The sequence below is a fragment of the Ammospiza caudacuta genome, chromosome 27 (assembly GCF_027887145.1).
Source record: "Ammospiza caudacuta isolate bAmmCau1 chromosome 27, bAmmCau1.pri, whole genome shotgun sequence".
Classification (NCBI taxonomy): domain Eukaryota; kingdom Metazoa; phylum Chordata; class Aves; order Passeriformes; family Passerellidae; genus Ammospiza; species Ammospiza caudacuta.
Window position 1 is genome coordinate 4,854,474 of NC_080619.1, and position 20,858 is coordinate 4,875,331.

Below are 20,858 nucleotides of genomic sequence, written 5' to 3' on the forward strand. Positions count from 1 at the left end.
GCTGGGGTGCCTCATGGGATGGGGGCCAGACAGCCCCTGGCCTGCTGCAGCTGCTGCACAATCTGTGACAGGCCTTGGCTCCAGCCCTGTGTGCCTGGATGGGGCTTTGGCTGTGCTGAGCCTGGACCCCACCTCGTGGAGCCCTGCTGCGTTCACAGGGATGTTTGTGCTGTCACAGCTGCCTGTCCCCAAAGTGCCAGCGGGTCTGGAGATGCCCCAGAACATCTGCCCTAGGAGGGGCCGGGTCCTGCAGCCCTCCTGGAGCTGTGGGCAGGGATGCACATGCCGAGATCCCCAGTTCCCTTGGGCGGAGCTGCCAGCGGCATGTGTGGGATTTTGGGGGGAAAATGGAGCTAGAGGACACCTGGACCAGAGCAACCAGAGCTGCTTGCGGGGTCCTCAGGGAGGGATGGACTGCGGGTCCCGGCATCCTCGGCTGGGAGCGGCTTTTGCTGTCGGCGGGGCCGGGAGCGATGTCCATGGGAGCGATGTCCATGGTTCCGATGGCTCCGCAGCCAGGAGCAGCGCCCAGCGTGTGTGTGGATCGCCCTCCTCGCAATCCCTGCACCCAAACCCGGCATTCCCGCACTCCCGGTGCCCCCGGGCTCCCGCGGTGTCCCACTCCACGCCCGCTGTCACCGGCCGCGCTGTGCCTCCCGTTCTCACGGTGTCCCGCCTTCCCCAGGCTGGGCACCCCAAATCCCCGGGCCGTGCCCGAGGGTTCCCCTCCGTTCCCCGGAGAATCTGAGGGCGGCAGCCGCAGCCCCAGGAGAATTTGCCTCATCTCTCCCCTTCTCACGGCGCTCCTCGGGAGGTGCCCGGGCAGGAGGCACAGGATGGCACCGGGCAGGGCACAGAGCGAGTCTGCACAGGCACCTGGGTCAGGCTGAGCCAGGACCGTGCTCCTCCTGGCCCGTGTCCCATCGGTGCCCGGGACCCCCGTCCTGCCCTGGCCCAGCTCCCGGGGCAGCTCCCGGCTCATCAAGCGCTGCTGGAGAGCGGACAGCGGGGTCCGGGGTCGGTGGGGTCCGGGGTCGGTGGGAGCAGCTCTGGGGCGATGGGAGCTGCTCCGCACGTGTCTGAACAAGGTTCCCCCGGGGAGAGTGAATGTACGTGCAGGAGCTGGGCCAAAAGCAGACGCAGGGCTCTGGCAGCCCCGGCTGAGCTGACTCACCCTCGCCGGCCGCGCTCCCTCCGCAGCCAGCGGCACCTCCGCTCCGCACGGTGGGTCCCGCTCCCTCCCTGGGGACAGGAGGGGATGAGGGTTTGGGGATGGGGAGCTGCTTCCTGGCCCGAGGTGTGGTGGTGGCAGTGCCAGGGGGCACAGGGCCGGGGAAGGCTGTGGGTGTGATTCGGGGTCTGTCCCTGTGTGCCAGGGGGAGCAGCGTGGCCTGGTGTGGGTGCTGTGCATGTGGCAGCGACCCCGAGCATCTGCCAGGAGAGAGGGCAGCCATGCCCTGGCATGAGCTGGGGACGAGGGGCTGCTTGTGGCACAGTGGGGGAGGTGGGAGCAGGGCTGGGGATGCAGCAGGGAGCTCCTGCCCTGCAGGGCAGAAGGGCAGCTGGGCCAGCAGCGGCCGCAGCCCGAGCCAGAGCCATTGGAGGTGGCCAGAGAGCAGGGATATGCTGGATTTATGGCCCGCGTCATGATGTTTATGGTTGGCATGAGGCAGCTGCAGATGCTGCCCAGCCCTGCCCTGCTCCCTGCTCTGCATCCTGCTGCCGACAGGGCGGAGGTTCGCAGGTGGACTTTGCTCTGCGAGGTGGAGCTGCCCAGGGCTCTCCTGGCACTCCTGCCGTGTCTGCCCAGCGCCGGGCAACTCGACAGCTCCTCCCTGCTCGTTCCACAGGCAGCGACCCGGCAGGGACCCTGTGGGGGCAGGCTCCTCTCCTGTCCTGTGCTGTCCTGTCCTCTCCTGGTGCTGCTTTGGTGCTGAGCCCCCCGGTCACACAGCAGCCACCGCAGAGCAGGTACGCTGACCCCTTGCCTCTGCCAAACCTGCCCCACATTCAGGGGTGGAGCTGAGCTGGATTCTGTTCCCACAGCTCTCCTGTGCCAGGACACCTGAGCCCTGGCTATGCCTCCTGGGCTGGCAGATGCTGCCTCCAGGAAGGTTTTTGTCCTATGGGGGGTCAGGATGTGTCCCTGGAGCCCTCGAACATCACCTGAACAGCTCCTTCCCCCCAGGCAGGGCCCGGAGGAGGGACTCTGGTGTGCCGCTCCGGGAGCCCGGGCGCACGGTGCCTCTCCCCATGGCAGCCAGGCCCCCACGCAACACCAGCCAAACTGGACACCCCGCTCCCACGAGAGACCCTCCCCAGCCAGAGCCCACCCGCCTGCCACGCCCTGCCCAGCCCGGGCTCAGCTGTCACCGCCTGTCCCCAGCCCAGCCCGGTGTCCCAGCCGGGCACACGCCGCGATGCCGCGACCATCACTGGTGGGTACAGCTGAGGGTGCCAGCGGGAACTGGGGTGAGGGGGGTGAGGAGCTGGGTCTCCTTTGGGCTGTTCCTCCATCCTGTCACTGTTCTGTGTTGGAGATGAGCCATTGTCCCGGCATCCTTCACCCCGCACTGCGTGCCAGGCCCGCTGTGCCCAGCGCAGAGCGTGGCCAGGAGATGGCAGCAGGACCCTGCCCGCGGGCAGCGGGGGGATGAGGGGAGCAGGACAGAGCTGGGGAAGGGTCCTTGAGTGCCACCCTGCGGGGGACCCCCCAATCCCTGCACCAGTGGCTCTGGGGATGGACCCAGGCCCAAACCCCCAGGGCACAGAGTGGACTGAGGGGTGCAGGAGGTTCCCCCCTGCACAGCCCCCTCCTCACATACGCCCCCCACCCTGGGCTGATGGTGACAGTGAGGGGGTGACAGTCCCCTCTTTCGGGGCTCCACAGAATCCCAGCTACCAATGGAGGCAAAACGGGAAACAAAAAGGCCACAGCAGCAGCACGGGCCTGGGTGGCACTGGGGTGGCACTGGGTTACTTTATTTGATGTTACATTCCCCCAAGTCTTGGGTCGCAATGAGCTGGGGGCAAACAACAGCTTATAGGGGGGGACAGGTCTCAAGGGAGGATACGATGTTCAGCTAATCAAAAGCACTGGGGGTGGAACACAAAGGCAAGGGATACAAGGGAGGAAAACTGCTTGGGACAGGAGGGGTTAACAACTGGATGTAGGAGGAAGGGGTTTGAAACTTGGCAGAAAAGTAGCTAAGCAGCAAAGAGATAAACCGACACTAAAAGCGGGGGTGGGGGGGGGGAAGCCCAAATAAACTACCAAACAACAAACCAAACAATAACCTGCAGAACAAAACCACACTGACGCCGTGGCCCTCTGTCCCCCTGTCCCCAGAGCTGTGCCGCGAGGCTGTCCCCGAGGTGGAGATCGTCAGCCTGCTGGCCGAGCAGCTGCCCCGCTACACGCTGCGGGCTGACACCGTGTTCGGCTACGAGCACGGCGACTGGCTGCGAGCCCCCAGCGCCCCCCCGCAGCCCGTAGCCCCCCTGACCCCCCAGCAGATCGAGGAGACCCTGCAGTATTTCCGTGAGTGCAGCGGGGCCGGGGAGGGGCGGTGGGCACGGCCGGGCTGATCGCCGCTAATGGGATTGACGGGCTGGATTTCCTCACCCGGAACATCCCGGGCTAATTCTGGGAGCAGCTGCTGCTGAGCCAAGCCGGATGCTGGGAGAGGGAGCCCCCCAGCATTTCTTGGGACCCCCAGCGCGTCCCTGCTCCCCTGTGCTGGGCTGGGACACTGGTGGGCTTGGCGAGGTGTGCCAGGGGATGCCAGGGCTGCTGCTCCTCCAGCATGCCAGCCTGGAGCAGGGGGCTGCCAGCAGAGCCCCCAGAGCTGTGGGGATCCCAGGGGGAGATTCCTGCTGCCAGCAGAGCTGTGGGGAACCCAGCAGAGCCCTCAGAGATGTGGGGAACCCAGCAGAGCCCTCAGAGCTGTGGGGAACCCAGGGGGAGATTCCTGCTGCCAGCAGAGCTGTGGGGAACCCAGCAGAGCCCTCAGAGCTGTGGGGACCCCAGGGGGAGATTCCTGCTGCCAGCAGACCCCCAGAGCTGTGGGGATCCATCCCTGGTGCCAGCAGAGCCCCCAGAGCTGTGGGGATGTCATGGGGACATTCCTGCACCCCCCATGGCCAGGCAGGGGCAGTGCCCATGGCCCTGTGACGTGTTCCATCCCTGGGCAAGGTCGGGGTTCAGCGGGGGGCACAGACGGATTATCTCTGCCTTGTTTGTGCCTCTGGGCTGCGTGTGGCGGGGACAGGATTAGAGCAGGGGGCTGGGGGATGGATGTGGGGCAGTGGGAGACAGATGGGGGCAAAGCCTCCACCCACCTGCTCCCTCCAGGCTGGGCATCATCCTCACCGTGCCCTGCCTGTGCTTGCAGCCTTCCCCTGGTGGCTGCTCCCTCTCTGGTCAGCAGGCGACCATCAGCACAGCCCCCTGCAGTGGCCATACAAGGGATTGAGCCCCAAATTCTGTCTCTGTGCCATGGGGTAGGGAGCATGCAGCACACCAGCACCCCAGCCCTGCTCCATGGGGCCAGGGGCTCTCAGTCCCACACTCCTGCAGGTCACAGCCACTCCGGTGCTGCTGGCATGTGCTGGAGGGGGCCCATGGCGTCAAACCTTTAAGCTGCCATCAGAAATAGCCCCCTGTAATCTGCTTGTGCAGGCACAGGGAACCTGCCCAGAGCAGCAAATCCTGGGGCAGGGGATTAGGAAGAAGCAGCTCCTGCCTGTCCATGCTGAGACGTGTGCTTGAGTCCTTGGGGTCCCTGGAGGGTGGGTGGTGCTGGCTGTGTCATCCCAGGCCTTACCAAGGGAAAATCCAGCTCCAGGAGGAGGGAGAGGGTGAGACTGAGGGCATCTGCTCCATCCTCACCCCAGAGAGGACTGAGGGTTTATGGCAGGATCCCAATGGGTAGGAGCGAGGCAGGCAAAGGTGTGCAATGCTGAGGGGCAGCTCCAGCTGCATCCCTTCACTGATTGTTTGGGTGCTCACAAGGGTGGGCATTGGGGCAGGTGATGAGGACAGAGCACGTTGGCATTACCAGCACCACACCCACGGCCTGTGCTACGTGCCTGCCAGCTCCTCCATAATTCAGCACACCATGATTTATTCACCTTTCCTGCTTCTGTGCTGCCTCTGCACCAGTGTTGTGGGGACGAGAGGGTGCCGGCCAGGGAGTGTGGGGCATCCTGGCTCATGCCAGGCCATGCTTGGAGCCAGGGGTGGTGAACGGGGAGCTGGAGTGGGATGGAAAAGCCCCTTTGCTGATCAGGGACCTGGCAGGTCCCAGCACTGCAATGGGCACTGCAGGTGCAGGGTTTGTGACGTCGGTGATGACGGGAGGATGGCAGAGCAGGGCTGGCCAGAAAAACGTACCCTGACCCTCATGGGGACCCCATGGCTTTGTGTGAAGGGCCCCAAATCTCTCCCCGTCCTTCCCAAGGGGCAGAGCTGCTGTCTGTGGGTGACCCACAGCATCAACACCGCAGAGCGGCTGCTCAGGGACCCCCAGGGTCCCAAGAGGTGGGAGGGACACCTCCACCAGCCCCCAGGGCCGAGCAGGGTTGTCCTGGCGGGTTTCCCAACAAAGAGCCCAGTCCTGGGGTGCCTGATGGGGATCGCGTCCCTGGGGAAATGCGCACCCCGACCCCGCATCGCCCCCGCTCTGCTCCCGCGCGGCTCCGCCCCTGTCCCGGCCCCGCCGCCGGGGGATGCGCCGGGCAGGTGCGCGGGGAGCGGGCGATCCTATAAATAGGGGCGGGAGCGGCCGCAGCGGCTCCGCTCGGCGCGGCGGGGCTGGGCACGGCTGGGTGGGCACGGCTGGGTGGGCACGGCGCGATGGAGATCTGGAGCAGCCCCGCCGCCTACGATGAGTTGAACGGGAACGCGGAGCGCGGCGCGGACCCCATCGCCCGGGAGCTGGAGGAAGGTGAGGGCGGCGCGGGCGGTCCCGCCCCGGGGATGGGGGTGAGGATGAGGATGGGGGTGAGGATGAGGATGGGGGTGAGGATGAGGATGGGGGTGAGGATGAGGCTGCGGCAGGGCAGGGCACCCCGCGGGGTTGGTTTGGAGCGGCGGGGCCGGGGTGTCCCCGGGGCCGGGGCTGGTCCGGAGGGGTCAGGGCCGGGGTCTTCCCTCGGGAGGTGCCCTGCGCTCCCCACCGGTGCCTTCCCTCAATCCCCGGCTCCCTCGCCGCCCTCTGGCCCGGGGTTGCCGCCGCCCGGTCCCTTGGGGACCCCCAGGGTCACCCCGACCCCAAGGAGAGCTGTCCACACGGACAGGGGACAGCCAGGTGTGCCAGGTGTGCCCGTGGGGAAGGAGAAGGACGCCCCTCCTGCCGTGGGAACGGGGTGCTCCCCCCCCAATCGGGCCCTGGGTGGATGTTTACATCTTCGCCAGCGCCGCAGCCCCCGTCTGCCAGGGCCAGCCGCTCGCTCCAAGCGTAACGATGCTCATGCTCTAATTACTTCCAATTAATGGCTCAGGGGCCTGACGAGGTGCAGTTGGGGACCCCCGCGGAGAGCGGCTCCTGTCGGGGTGCAGAGAGGGGGGATGGGGCTGGCCCTGCGCCCCATGGCCGTGTTTGGGGTCCGTGTTTGGGGTCCGTGCCCTCTGGGGCGTGGGGCAGTGCGGGCCGGACGGGACCGGGGTGGCGAGTGGGGGCATTGCCATGACAACACACTCGCCATTACACAACCCCAGCTGGGGCCGGCTAATGGGATTTGTGTGGCTCAGCTTCCCCGTTAACCCACTTCGTCTGCGCCACTGGGGGGTGCCTCTGACTGGGGCCCTGAGCGCAGCCGGGGGAAACTGAGGCACGCACCCTCGGGGCAGTACAGCATGGAAAGGGCACCGGGCAGGGTGTGGGGCACAGGCAGCTCCGGGGCTGTAGCAGGCTCTGGGGTGCGGGCAGGGCTCGGGGCTCTGCTCGGGCTCCCTCCGGCTCCAGCGCCGCCGCCCGGGTGCGTGCCCGGCGCTGCCTGGCAGGACCCGCAGCGGGGGCACCGAGACTCGGTGCTGGCACCTCCTCTCCCCGCCAGACCCGGGGAGCGGCGGGGCACGCAGAGCTGTGCCGGGGGCCCGGTGGGAGCCCCCGATCCCTCCTCGCCTCCGGGGCCGTGCAGCTGCGGGGGCACCGGGTGGGCGCGGGGGGGCAGCGTCCCCTCCCCCAGAGAGAAACCAAACTAGGGCAGGGGGGATCTGGGGGAGGGGGCTGGGGACAGCTTGGAGGGGACGCCGCCCGCGAGCCCGGCTCGGCACGGTGCCACCCACGGCTATTTATGCTGGAGCTCCAGCCTGCTTTCTGCTGGAGATGTCACCTCTGATCCTGTCTCTGCTGCTGCCCTTCCTTGTCCCCCTTCTGTCCGTGAGTCCTGCAGTGGGGCTGGCACTGTGCCTGTGCTGTGGTGTCAGCAAGGGTGCCAAGCGTTTTTCTTGCCCCCTCAAGGTGTGGGCAGGGTTGGGGGTGAGGTGTGAGCCCCCCCATTTCCCACGATGCTGTCACCGCTGTGGGGATCCCTGCCTGGCACTGTGTGAGGTGCCACCCAGCTGACAAAAGTCCTTTTTGGAGACCAGCTTCGGGGGACAGTGCTGAGCCCCTGGGTCAGTGCTCCCACAGTGTGGGGGTTCACCTTGTGCCCTCTCCCCCCAGTCCTGTGTGCTGAGCGGGTGGCCAGGATCACAAAGACCTACCACGATATCGACGCTGTCACCAACCTGCTGGACGAGGTACGCTGGAGATGCCACCTGTGTGAGGGCTGGTGGCACCCTGGGGAAACAGGGCTGGGTGAGGAGTGGGGAAGGGATGAGTCCCAGCTGAGGCAGACCTGCCCCTGCAGAAAGAGCGGGATCTGGAGCTGGCAGCACGCATCGGGCAGTCCCTGCTGAAGCAGAACCGGAGCCTGACTGAGCGCAATGAGCTCCTGGAGGAGCAGCTGGAATTGGCCAAAGAGGAGGTAACAGCTCCTGGGCACAGGTCTGGGCTTTGGCCCCCTGTGTGCCCCCCTGGGGGCTGCTGTGGTCTCTTTGGCCATGTCCTGAAGCTCTTTTGTCTCTCCAGATTGCGCAGCTGCGCCACGAGGTGTCCATGCGGGATGACCTCCTGCACTTCTACACCACCAGCACGGAGGAGAGCGAGCCCACCACCACCACCTCCACACCGTGAGTGGGACCCCCTGTCCTGCCGCTCCCCTGGGGCTCAGCTGCTCCTGTGGGCAGGCCAGGAGCCATCACATCCCTGGGCTGGCACTGGCCACATCTCCGCCCTCCCTTGGTGGCCGTGGGTCCGACCCCACAGAGCTCGGTCGCTGTGGGTGCCTGGGGGAGCGGGCAGGGGTCAGAGTGGGCATTGCCACCCTGCCTGCCCTGCTCAGGCCATCCCTGCTGTCCCCAGGCTGCGCAGGCACGAGTCCTCGCTGTCCTTGCAGCAGTACTTCCAGTACGACACCCTGCAGCAGAAGCTCAGGAGCCTGGAGGAGGAGAACCAGAAGCTGCGCATGGAGGTGGGCACAGCCAGCTGCAGGATGCCCTCAGTGCCCACCCATGCCCTGCTCTCCCTGGGGGGACCCGAGCTGCCCCCTCAGTGTCCTGCCTGTCCCGCTCAGCCTCTCCAACCCTGTCCCCCCAGGCCACCAACATCGCCACCGAGACCTGTCAGTACGAGCAGCAGGAGCAGCAGCTGATGATCGACTGCGTGGAGCAGTTCTGTAAGCAGGGCTCGGGGCTCTGCCCGGGTGGGTGGGCTGGGGCCGGGGCGGTGCCCGGCGGTGACAGAGCCCCCTCCCGCAGCCGAGGCGAGCCAGCAGGTCGTTCACCTGTCGGAGGAGCTGGCGCACCGGGCGGAGGACGCTGCGCGGCAGCAGGAGGAGATCAGCCAGCTGCTGGCGCAGGTCGCGGATCTGCAGCACAAGTGTCGCACGGTGAGGGGGTGAGGGTCCCCTGCCCGTGCCGGGGGGTCGAGGGGTGCGGGCACAGCGCCCTGACCCAGCCTCTCCTGCCCGCAGTACGGCTCCGAGGTGGAGGAGCTCCAGCAGCACCTGACGGCGGCCAAGGAGGTGCAGCAGCAGCTGCGGATGGAGGTGAGCCCGGGGGGAGCCCTGGGTGCCCCCTGGCCGGGGCTCCTGTCCCGGGGCCGTGCTCCAGCCGTGCCGGTGTCCCCGCAGCTGCGGGATCTGCAGGACAAGTACGCGGAGTGCGGCGGGATGCTGCAGGAGGCGCGGGAGGAGGTGAAGAGCCTGCGGAGCCGCAGCGTCCCCAACAGCACCGTGAGCCGCTACAGCGCTGCCAGCCTGCTGCCCGTGGTGAGCGGGGACGGGGAGGCACGGGGGGGGTCCCTGCTGTGCCCCCGGTACCGACACTGCACCCCCATACTGGCACTGTGCACCCCCATACTGACACTGCCCCTCCAGTGCTGACACTGCACCCCAGTACCGACACTGTGCACCCCCATACTGACACTGTCCCCAAGTACTGACACTGCACCCCAGCACTGACACTGCACCCCCATACTGACACTGCCCCCCCCAGTGCTGACACTGTGCCCCCCCATACTGACACCGACACTGCCCCCCCATACTGACACTGCCCCCCTAGTGCTGACACTGCCCCCCCAGTACCTACACTGTGCACCCCCATACTGACACTGTCCCCAAGTACTGACACTGCACCCCCATACTGACACTGCCCCCCCCAGTGCTGACACTGTGCACCCCCATACTGACACTGCACCCCCATACTGACACTGTGCCCCCCCAGCACTGACACTGTGCCCCCCCATACTGACACTGCCCCCCCAGTACCTACACTGTGCACCCCCATACTGACACTGCCCCCCCAGTGCTGACATTGCCCCCCAGTACCGACACTGCACCCCCATACTGACACCGACACTGTCCCCAAGTACTGACACTGCACCCCCATACTGACACTGCCCCCCAGCACTGACACTGTGCACCCCCATACTGACACTGCGCACCCCCATACTGACACCAACACTGCCCCCCCATACTGACACCACTTATCCCGTCCCCAGGACTCGCTGGCGGCTGAGATCAAGGGCACGATGAGGAAGAGGACGGACAGCTCCTCCTCGGACTACAAGTGAGTGCTGTCATTGATGGTTTGTGCCGTGCCGTGGGACGGCTCTGGCTCACCCCGAGCTCCCTCCTGCCCGCAGGAGCTACCAGCGCGTCTTTGAGACGGTGAAGGCCGTGAACCAGGCAGCCAAGGCCAAGTCCTGCTCCGAGTCTCCCCACCACGTCCCGGGCTCCAAGCCGGTGTCCACTGCCCACTCTGGGGGGGCCAGCACCCCCCAAACCAACTGCTCCGGCTCGGAGGATGCTCAGTGAGTGCTGGGGCGGGGGAGAATGGGGCCGGGGGGGCAGAACGGGGCCGGGTTGGGGATGAACGGGGCCGGGTTGGGGATGAACGGGGCCGGGTGGGACAGCGGCTGCTCCTGCACAGGAGTTGGGATGCTGGCAGCAGCCTGGGGCAGGGAGGGCAGGGTCTGGGGGAGTCCCTGAGGTGCAGCCCTAAGCTGTGCCCCCATCAGGGCCGATGGGGCCATCAAGGAGCCCCGGGCAGCCCCGGGCCGGCAGGACCTGGAGGCGGCGGTGCAGCGGCTCTCGGAGCGCTCCTTCTTCGAGGCCGAGCGGGAGCGCAAGCTCTGGAGGCTGAGGGATGGGGAGAGCTCCAGCGGCTTCCTCACCCCCGAGGGCAGCATCGTCTCCACCGGGACAAGCTACTCCGGGGGCTCGGAGCTCACGGCTGGCTCCGGCTTCTCCCTGGGCTCCCTCACCTGCTTCCCCGACAAGCTGCAGATCGTGAAGCCGCTGGAAGGTGAGGGGCAGAGGGGGTGAGGAGCTGCAGGTCCTCTGAGGGTCCAACAGCCCCTCCTGAGCTCCCCTCGGCTGTTTTCCCATCCCCAGGCTCTGTGACGCTCCACCACTGGCAGCAGCTGGCACAGCCCAACCTGGGCGGGATCCTGGTGCCCCGGCCCGGGGTGCTCACCAAAGACTTCAGGCAGCTGGACACCGACCTGGAGGAGGTCTACAGCCTCAATGACCTGGAGGAGGACGATGTGGACGCCAGCTCCTTCCAGCTGCTCCCTACCTCAGCGCCCTCCAAAGCCAAGGAGCGCCCCAGGGGTGAGCGGGGGGCGAGGGGACAGAGGGGCCGCAGCCCCCGGGGTGCCCCTGCCCTCCTGTCCCGGCTGGCCCTCGCCTTCCCCGGTGCCTTCCCCTCTTGCAGCAGCCTGTCCGTGGCACCCCGCGCTCCCCAGGGGGATGCTCCGCCTGCGGCTGTGCCAGGGCTGTTCTCGGGCAGCGGGATGAGCCGCGGCCACCGCCCCGGCGAGCCCCTGCTGCCCCCCGGCTGCCTGCAAGGGGCCGCTCTGGCATCTCCTGGCCCATCCTGTGCCGGCTGCCCGCTCTGAGCAGGCACCGGGCGCAGTTGCTGCTGAATCCCCGCGCAAGGAGCTCCCAGCCCGGCTCTGGCTGCCCCGCCTGCCCTCCGTGCCCTGTGTCCTGACCCCTTGTCTCCTGTCCCTTCCAGTGTTCCTCTCTGTTAACAACCTCCCCCAGACCCCGTCTACCTTCACCATCACCACCTGCCACATCCTCCACCCCACCTCTGCGATCACCACCAGGTAAGGTGCGGGGCCCCCGCTGCCTGCCCCGGCCTTCCTCCTCCTCCTCCTCCTCCTCCCCCGTGCCTGGCTCCCTGCAGCCCCTGATGCTCTGAGAGGTGCCAGCACCAGAAATCTCCCCAGATGTGGCTGCTGGGGTGTCTGTGTGTCTGTGGATGGATGGACGGACAGACGGACAGCCTTCCTCGGCTGGGCTCGCCCAGGGGAGCAGTAAATGCTCCTGGCACTCTGGGGAGCAGACACAGGTTTTTGGTTTTTTTCCTCCCTCCACACTTGGGCAGCAGCCAGGAACTTTTCGAAGCCGGCTGCTGGGCTGTCCCCTCATTAACGAGCGCCGGTGATTAGCCCTAATGAGCCCCCCTAAGGCTCGCTGGGGGTTGGTGTGAGCTGCAGTTCGCTGTTAGACAAACCCTGGTGTCTGGACATTGCTGCTGGAGCTGTGCCCGTGTCCCAGCGTGTCCTGGCTGATGAGGAGCAGCCCCAGCACCCTGTGGGGGCTTTGGGGTCTCCTGCAGCCCAGGGCTCTTTAGGGGAAGGACAGGGGGTCCTGCCTGGCCCCCCCAGCTGATCCCCCTTCTGCCCTCTCTTCCCTCCAGTCTGTATCATGCCGTCGTGCCTTCTTGTGGGCCCTTTGAGGGGCTGAGCCTCTGCAGCCCCTGCCCAGAACCGGCTCCCCCCACGCTGGCGCTGGGCCCTGGACCCCCCAGCGCCCCCACGGGACTCGTGAGGCTCCTGCTGGGCCGAGATTCCCACCTGGCACCAGGCACTGGATCGTGGAGGGCCCCCTCACTGCACTGCCAGGAGCCCCAGCACTGTGAGCCCCCCGTGGCCAGGGGCCAGCAGGGACCCCCAGGCAGGAGCAGCACCTTCAGCTGGAACCTGGTGGAGAAGCTGCAGCGCCTGGGGCTGGACAAGGTGGTGGCCAGAGGGCAGAGAGCTCCTGTGCCCTCTGGGCTACCCAGAGGTGACAATGCTGCAGAGCCCCCAGGCTCAGGGTGAGACACATCCTCTTCCTCGCCCGTCCATGGGGAAATGGAGACGGAACAAGCTTCAGCCTCAGCTCCTGGTGCTGCCCCAGCTCCATCAGCGCTCCTGGCACCAGCATGGAGGGCTCTGCCCTGGCTGCAAGGACAGAACTGGCCCTGCTCCCCATGGATGGGGGTACAGGGGGTGCTGGCTGGCCCCTCCTGCTGGGGCAGTGTGGACCCTGCACAGGAGCCAATTTCTGGCAATAAAAACTGTTCCTGCTTCTGCTGAGCCTGTCTGCGGAGCGAGAGGCAGCTCGGCCCGTCTGGGGCTGTCCAGATGCTGCAGGGATGGAGAACACCCAGTCTGGGCTCAGGTGTGTCCTGGGGCAACCCACTGGGGCCAGGGGGACCCCCTGCACCCTGGGCTGGGCCCTGGCCAGCGCCTGGCCTGGACTGGCTTCAAAGGGAATGCTGGTTTAGCTCTTCCCTGCTCACTGAGTAGCAATAGTAGCAGCACCCACAGCTTGGGATGTTCCTGGGGGTGCTTCTGCTGCTCCCCTAATTGTGTCCTTCCCTCCAAGCTGTGCCCAAACCCCTGGCAAATAAATGTGAATTCACAGAGCAGCTGCTGTGTGCTGTGTGTGCTGCTGTGCCCAGCTCAGCCTCTGCCCCTTGCATCCCTCTGGGGCTGGGGGCAAATCCCCTCTGCATTCTGGGGGCAAATTCCTTCTGCATTCTGGAGGCAAATTCCTTCTGCCCTTTGGGGCTGGGGGCAAATCCCTTTTGCCCTCTGGGGCTAAATCCCTCTGGGGCTGGGGGTAAATTCCCTTTGCCCTTTGGGGCTGGGGGCAAATCCCCTCTGGGGCTTAGAGCAAATCCCCTCTGCCCTCTGGAACTGGGGGCAAATCCCTTCTGCCCTCTGGGGTTGGGGGCAAATCCCCCTGCCCACCTTCCCAGGCCCTCCCCAGCACATACAGGAGTGCAGAGGCCGTGGTGCCAGAGTTTTATTGAGGGAAAGGGCAGGCCCTGAGTGTGGTAGTGCCCTGCCCAGCCCAGCAGCTACACAGCACCATCCTCATCCTCAGTGCTGCGGCGGCCAAAGTCCATCCAGTCGGGGTAGAAGTGGTCGTGCAGAGCCTCCAGCCCCTCGTCCTCATGCACAAAGGCCTTGTGCTTGTTCAGCTCTGCCAGGGCAAAGGCAGCAGTTAGAGCTGGAAATTGCTGGAAATTTGGAAATTGCTGGTATTTTCCCCCCCTTCCACGGGGGCCAGGCTGTGCCCACCCACCCACAGCTTGCAGTACCTGTGAGGATGTGGGGCAGGAACTGGGACAGGAGGTGCTGCTGCTCCTGGGACAGCTGCTGGGGCCATTCCCGGCGGGCCAGGCTCGGGGGGGGCTCCTGGGGGTCCCCCAAGGCCGCCGGGGGCCGGCACAGGCTGGGGGCCACCGCGAGGGCCAGGATGAGGCACAGGCACAGGGACGCCTTCATGGCTGTGGGGACACTGAACGGGGGGGCAGCTGCAGCCCCTGGACTGGGACAGGCTCAGCCCCAGCCCATGGACAGTTCACAGTCCCCTCTGTCCCCCCCTTTGTGTCCCCAAGTCCCCTCCATCCCTTGCAGCTTCTCCCCAAGCCTTTTCCATCCCTCTCTTCTGGCTGGTTCCCAATTCCCCCAGAATCAGAGTGAAGGCAGAGGGATCCATGAGGATCAATCCCACTTGTGGCTCCTTGCAAGGATGCTGAAAACTAAAGCCCGTGGCTAAGAGCATCATCCAGCTCCTCCTTGAATCCAAACAGCTGGGGAGCTTCTCCTCCCCAGGGCATGGCCAGGCCCAGATCCCCTCTGTTCCCCTCAGTGGGACTCTGAGTTGCTTCGTCCCTCCCGTCTGCTCCTCAGGTTTTCTCCATCTTTCCCTCTCCCCAAGTCACCTGCAGCCAGTGCCAGAGCCCTGTGAGACTCTGAGACTCACCTGTGGGTTCTGAGGCTCAGCAGGGTGTCCTGGGGGTGTCCTGGTGGGTGTCAGGGGGTGTCCCAGTGAGATTCTCTCTCCAGGATCACCCCAGCTCAGCCCTGCTTTTAAAGGCACTGCCGGGGCTGCCACACCCCAAGGAGGCTCCAATCACATCCACCCACCCCCAGGGGGGCCTCGGGCATCTGTGCGTGCTCACATACACACAGACAGACAGACAGACACACAGACACACACACAGACACACACACAGACACACAGGCAGACCCACAGAGCCACACAGACAGATATATATATATACATACATATATATAAAATATATCTTAAAATATTATATTATACTATATTATATTATATTATATTATATTATATTATATTATATTATATTATATTATATTATATTATATTATATTATATTATATTATATGTATAAATATGCATATATGTATGTAGGGAAACACAGATGAATGCTTACATAAATACATATATATATGCATATATTTTTATGTACATGTCTACATACATGTATTCATGTATTCATGCATACAAGTATTCACAATTATATATCCATACACACATGTTGGACTTCTAACATAAATGATTCATTCTGGGATTATGTGTACATATATACACACACACACACACACACACACATATATATATAAATAAAAGATATACACATATATATGTAAATATATTACATATTATAAATATATAGTATATATAATATAATATAACATAATATAATATAATATAATATAATATAATATAATATAATATAATTATATATACATATATACACGTATATATATATATGAAAATATATGAATATTTGTACACATATATCTAAATCTGTACACATTTATACATACATACATACATACATATGTGTTTATAAATAGCAATATATATGCAAATATCTGTATAAACACACATGCACATGTATGTATGTATATACAGAAGTATGTGTGTGTACATATGTGTATTCTCACATGTGTGTCTGTACACACACACACACATAGATGTACCCACACCCTCACACCCAGGTGTGTGCACAGGTTTATAACGTGTTGTGCCAGGGCTGCCAAAGGCTCTGTGCCTCTGGGGTTGGGGGGCAGTGTCTGTGAGGCCCCTCAGCAGGACACAGACCCCAGAGCAGCCCATTCTGCAGCTCTGGGTCCCTCCCTGCACCCCGAGAAGCTTTGGGGTGCTGTGGCAGCAGAGGGCCCCACTGACGATCCTGTCTGTCCCCACCCACCCCCAATGGATATTGACGCTTCCTGCTGCCTCTTGATCCCCCATCAGTGTATTTGCAGAGCCCATTTGTCTCCCTCCTTCAATAAACCCCGTGAGTGACATCCTGGGCTGGGGCACGTCACTGTCCCCTGTCCCCAAGGAGCTGTGTCAGCTCCTCAAACACCCCAAAATAAATGGGCTTTGGATGGAGGGAGGCAGCAGCACCCAGCACCCCTCAGCCATCGATCGCTCGCTCCAACCAGCACCTTGCACAAGGAACAAACAAATTGTTTTCCAATTTCTGCCTTTTAATGGCTCAATCTGGACCCAATGAGCCGTCAGGGTGATGGGGACACGGTGACTCACGGCATCACCCTGACGCAGGTTTGTTACCAGGCCTGTGGGCATCGGGGCTGGACCCTGCTCCAAGGCTGAGCTGAGGATGGACCAAGCTCCCCTCGCCCCCGGGGCCAGCTGTCCTGGCAGTGGCCAAATCTGTTGCCAAGTCCCTGGGGAGAAATCCAGGCTGGACATGCTCTGACACACGAGGGGCACAGGAATTCTTGGCACAGCAGCAGCAGAGATTGGGCTGGGGGAGGTTGTGGGCACAAAAGCACACCCTGGTGTGGATGCTGCCCTTGGTGCTGTCAGCACTGCTCGTGATGGGCAGGGATGGTCACCTCTCTCACCTGAGGCATGGGCAGGGATAGAGGCCACCAAGGGCTGGGCAGGGCAGGAGGTCACTCTGAGGTACAGGCAGGGCAGGAGGTCACTTTCAGGAAGGATGGGCAGGGCAGGAGGTCACTTTCAGGAAGGATGGGCAAGGCTGGAGGTCACCAAAGGATGGGCAGGGCTGGAGGTCAGTCTGAGGCACAGGCAGGGCTGGAGGTCACTGAGGTACAGGAGGACAGGAGGTCACCCTCGGTGCACTCACAGCTGCTTTACATAATTGCAGCAATTCTGTTTCCAAGATCAAAGTCTCCCAGGAAGGTGGCAGTGAGCTCAGTGCTCTGAGCACCCACGGGAGATGGGGACATTGTGGCAGGGGATGAAGGGCCAGGCCCTGCTCTGGGAGGATCAGGGTGGGAGCAGCACCCCAGGACACCCCAGCCCTCCCCGCTGCAGGGCAGATGTGCTGGGGGACAATGGCAGAGAAACCCAGGTTTGAGTTCAGCATTTCAGAGCACTTCACACTGCTCCCGTGCCAGAGGCACTGCCAGCCCCCAGAACCATCACGGCCCTCAGCCCATGCGTTTACTGAGATTCCATTCTTGCTTGTTGAGCTTGAGCTCACAAAATAGAGACAGCACTGAGGCCCTGACCTTTGGCAGAGCCTGACCCGGGTGGCAGCGCCTCCTCCTCCTCCTCCTCCTCCTCGCAGTTTCTGGGAAGCAGAAGTGACCCTGCCCACGGGACTGCCAGGAACACAACGAGGGAATGACTCAGCACCCACCCACCCCTCGGCTTCCCTCAGCTCCCAGCAGGAGCAGCACACACAGCACCGAGGGAACTCCCTGTTCCTGCAGTGGGGGACAACCCCCAGGCCCCCCAGAGCAGGGAACGCCACCAGAGAAGGTGCTTTGGCCCCTGGGAGCGATGGAACCACACACACACAGGCTTTTGAAAACCAATTTTATTTAAATAACTTTAAATACATTACAATAAAACATTAGAAATGAAACCAAAGCCGTGTTACTGCACAGGGTGTGAGCTCTGCAGCTCCAGGGATGTTATCCTGCTGTTAGTCCTTGTCACGAGTTTAACCCATGGGACAGCACCTGGCACCTCAGGGCTCGCAGGTACCCACACCTGAGCTGCTGCCATGGTGCCTCCAGGTCACTCTGGTGTCACTCCTGTGCCCCCAGGAGCCAGCAGTGCCCAGAGGGAGCAGCTGGCACCAGGCAGGCCAGGATGGGAGCACAGCTGGACTGAGGAGCCATCAGCACAGGCCGAGTCCCCGGGCTTAGCTGGAGCTTGTGGCTTCAGGCTGGATGGTGCCAGCCCTTGGGTTAGCTCTGGGAAATGAGGGACAGCCAGACGAGATAGCATGGGCTCGTGTCAGTTTATTACATCACCAATTACAACAGTCCAGACCCAACAGTGGACCCAAGATCATTACATTACACAAACCGGCTGCTTTTAAACTTATGACAAGGGACAGGTGGGAATTTCATGGTAAGGATATCTTCTTGCATAAAGCTCCAGTGGCCCACAGGCACTTAAAACCCGTGGACTTTCAGCTGGTCGTCTTTAGCCAGTCCAATCTGCAAGAGAGAAAACAAATTCACAGTGTGGGGTGATGCCTCTGTGCATCCAAACACTGCCCACACCCAGGGATCTGTGTGCATTTAACAAATTTGTGCTAATTTTAGGTAGTGAAATATAGGTCTTATAAGCTCTTGGAGATTTATTACACACCCAAGATAGCTCAGCTACCTTAAAAGAGGCATAAAATCAGCAGGATGGCTTCTGTGGTAGTGTTGGAAACAAAAAGGTTTTAATAAAAGGCAAAATAACTAAACTCTTTACAGAGAAAAACCAAGCCAGGAGAACAGGTTCTTGCTGCTGGTAAAACACCTCACAAAAGTGATTAATTTCCTTGTTCCCTTCTTTTTCTAGCAAATTGTTCGGGTGGGACTTTTTGGCTCCTGTCCAAATTAGCTATCCTTAAGTTTGAGGTGAAGTCCCCCAGGTCCTATGAGGTGCCTTTTCACCTAATTAAGGAGAGAAACTTCGGGGCTTATCTCCATTTTAAAGGCACAAAGGATAGTTTTGTCACTCCATCAACAGGGGGCACAATCCTACAGAAGCTGTCCTACCTCCACAAGGAACTGGCAGATGTTCTTGCGCTGGTCACCCTGCAACTGAATCACTTCTCCATACTCGGGGTGCTCAATTACAGTACCATTGCAGGCAAATTTCTGCAGCAGAGACAAAAAATCCTCATTAACACCACCAACATCCCTGCTGGGCGTGGCCGCTGCCCCACCCCCGAGCCCCCAAGCCCCACCTTCTTGAAGGCCTTCACCAGTTTCTTTTTATCGTAGTCATCCGCGATGCCCTGGACTGTGGTGAGGGTCTTCCTGCCGTTTCGCTGCTGGATCCTTATATGGATGTAGTCCTCAGTGCCGGCCGGGAGCAGGTCATCACCCTTACTTGCATCCGCAAAGGGGTCTGCGGGGAGATCCGTCAGGCCCCGCCCCAACAGCGCCCCATTGGCCGCCTCACCCGCCCATCACGCAAAGATCCCGCCCTATTGGCTGCCGCACCCGCCCGTCACACCCCAGCCCCGCCCCCACCCCATTGGACACCGCGCCCGCCCAGGTTTGGGCTCCGCCCCCACCCCCCCCCCCGCGGCTGACGCAACCGGGCCCGGAATAGCAACTGCGCCACGGGGCGGGGCCGGGGCGGGGCCCGCGCGCTCCCCCGGCCCCACCGCACAAAGGGCCTCACCGAAGGGCTGGAGGTTCTGGATAGCGGACATACGATACGCTTCCCTTCCCTCGGCGGAGGCGGCGGCGGCTGCGGCGGGGGCGGCTCTGGCGGCGGGAGCGGCTCTGGGCGGAGGATGCTCTCGCGGCGGCGGCTCGAGGCAGTGTCAGGGGGGCGGGACTGCCGCCGACCGCTTATATACCGCCCCTCCGTGACGCCATCACGCACGGCCAACGAGGCCGGTGATTGGTCGCCGCGCGGGGGCGTCAGGACGCATCGGGCGAACGCGGCCGCGCCCTGGCTGGCGCGGGGGGGAGCGGGGCGCATGCGCGGGGGGAGGGCCCGGCAGCGCGCGGGGCGGCGCGTGCGCAGTGCGATCCTGGGCCGGGCCGGGACCCCCCGAGCCCCCTCAGGGTCCGCCCCGAGACCCCCGCGAGCCCCAAAATCCTCCCGGGACCCCCAAAATCCTCCCCGAGAGCCACAAAATACCCCCACGAACCACTGAACACTCCCCGGGAGCGCTCAAACACCTCCAGGTCCCCTCGGGCCTCCCCTCCAAAGGACGCGGTGCGGCCCGAAACCCTCATGGGGCCTCAAATCCCCTCCAGCCCTCGCAAATTTTATTGGGCTCCTCCAACCCTGTGCAAAACACCCCTGTTATGCCCCCCAAAACCTCTCTGGGACGCCCGAACTTCCCCGTCTGAAAAATGCGTATTTTATGATTGGCTTTTCGCAAATATTAAAAGGAATGTTAGATGTGTTATGATGGAAAGTGATGCTGTATTGATTTTCTTAAGTTGTGTGTTAAATACAGTTTTAGGATGTTAAAACAGAAACTATGCTATGTAAGATGCTTTTTTTAAGAGAGGACTCATAGCAAGATAGCAGCCACAGGACACCTAAATCTTTCAGAGGAAAAGAATTTATTGCTCCATTATCGAGTTCTTCTCACCTTGCTCAGCCCTGAAGACATTTTAGGATTAAGAGGAAGAACTCGATAATGCCCAGACAGAATCCTGTGTTTGAATGGAATTTATGCATCATGTATAAGGTGTATGAATATGCAACAGGCTGTTGCTTTTAAGGGTTAATCCTCTGTTAACGTGGGTCCTTTTTTGGGCTTATTTTGCCCAGAAAGAAGTACCCAGACCATCCATAACTCTTTGTTTCTATTGTCTCATATTATCCTAAATGCTAATTGTCCAAATTTCTATTACTATTCTTATAACCATTTTATTACTATTAAACTTTAAAAATTCTAAAAACAAGTGATTGGCATTTTTCACACATCAATCCCCGGCCCCAGCCTGGGGGTGACACGGCTGTCCCTGGCCCAGGGTGGCTCTCCTGGCCTGGCTTGGCCTTGCTGAGCCTGGCACTGTTTGGTCACCACCCTGAGCTCTGATTTTGGGTCTGGAGCTGCAGCCTGGGAAGGCTCAGGAGGAGGAGGAGGATCCCACCCTGGCTCCTGGGGGATCCCAAAGGCCTGGCTGGGTCAGCACATCCCAGTAAATCCAGTCACATCCCAGTCATGGTGCTGGGAAGGGGCACTCCCTGTTCTTGGGGGCCAGGAGGGCAGTGAGCCCAAG

General features: G+C 62.0%; 3 protein-coding genes across 3 annotated transcripts; 1 reads left to right on the top strand and 2 right to left on the bottom strand.

Annotated features, from left to right (window-relative positions):
* Nucleotides 1–1,057: 1,057 nt before the first annotated feature.
* Nucleotides 1,058–12,905, top strand: HAP1 (huntingtin associated protein 1). Its single transcript, XM_058820826.1, is given in 18 exon segments — nt 1,058–1,224; nt 1,550–1,872; nt 2,283–2,438; nt 3,350–3,541; nt 7,671–7,747; nt 7,858–7,974; nt 8,079–8,179; nt 8,412–8,520; nt 8,646–8,724; nt 8,807–8,937; nt 9,022–9,096; nt 9,181–9,318; nt 10,050–10,117; nt 10,194–10,365; nt 10,591–10,855; nt 10,945–11,163; nt 11,570–11,663; nt 12,260–12,905. Coding segments are annotated over 18 exon segments (2,886 nt in total). The 3' UTR covers nt 12,663–12,905.
* Nucleotides 12,906–13,690: 785 nt separating this feature from the next.
* On the bottom strand, nt 13,691–14,120 carry LOC131568668 (gastrin/cholecystokinin-like peptide). The gene is made up of 2 exons (XM_058820773.1): nt 13,934–14,120; nt 13,691–13,815 (listed from the first exon to the last, which is right to left on the bottom strand). Exons 1-2 carry the CDS (start codon nt 14,118–14,120, stop codon nt 13,691–13,693), a joined length of 312 nt encoding a protein of 103 aa, XP_058676756.1.
* A 3,335-nt stretch (nt 14,121–17,455) lies between these two features.
* On the bottom strand, nt 17,456–19,456 carry EIF1 (eukaryotic translation initiation factor 1). Its single transcript, XM_058820613.1, has 4 exons — nt 19,291–19,456; nt 18,848–19,011; nt 18,657–18,758; nt 17,456–18,101 (listed from the first exon to the last, which is right to left on the bottom strand). The coding sequence occupies exons 1-4, from the start codon at nt 19,319–19,321 to the stop codon at nt 18,057–18,059; spliced, it is 342 nt and encodes a 113-aa protein (XP_058676596.1). The 5' UTR covers nt 19,322–19,456; the 3' UTR covers nt 17,456–18,056.
* Between the last annotated feature and the right edge of the window lie 1,402 nt (nt 19,457–20,858).

Excerpts from the sequence above, each read along its gene's own strand:
- LOC131568668 (XM_058820773.1), bottom strand. The coding sequence starts at position 14,120 with ATGAAGGCGTCCCTGTGCCTGTGCCTCATCCTGGCCCTCGCGGTGGCC. Across the intron at positions 13,816-13,933 it reads CCTGCCCCACATCCTCACAG|AGCTGAACAAGCACAAGGCC; the intron begins GTACTGCAAGCT and ends TTGCCCTGGCAG.
- EIF1 (XM_058820613.1), bottom strand. The coding sequence starts at position 19,321 with ATGTCCGCTATCCAGAACCTCCAGCCCTTCG. Across the intron at positions 19,012-19,290 it reads CCAGAACCTCCAGCCCTTCG|ACCCCTTTGCGGATGCAAGT; the intron begins GTGAGGCCCTTT and ends ATCTCCCCGCAG. Across the intron at positions 18,102-18,656 it reads TCTGCCAGTTCCTTGTGGAG|ATTGGACTGGCTAAAGACGA; the intron begins GTAGGACAGCTT and ends TCTCTCTTGCAG.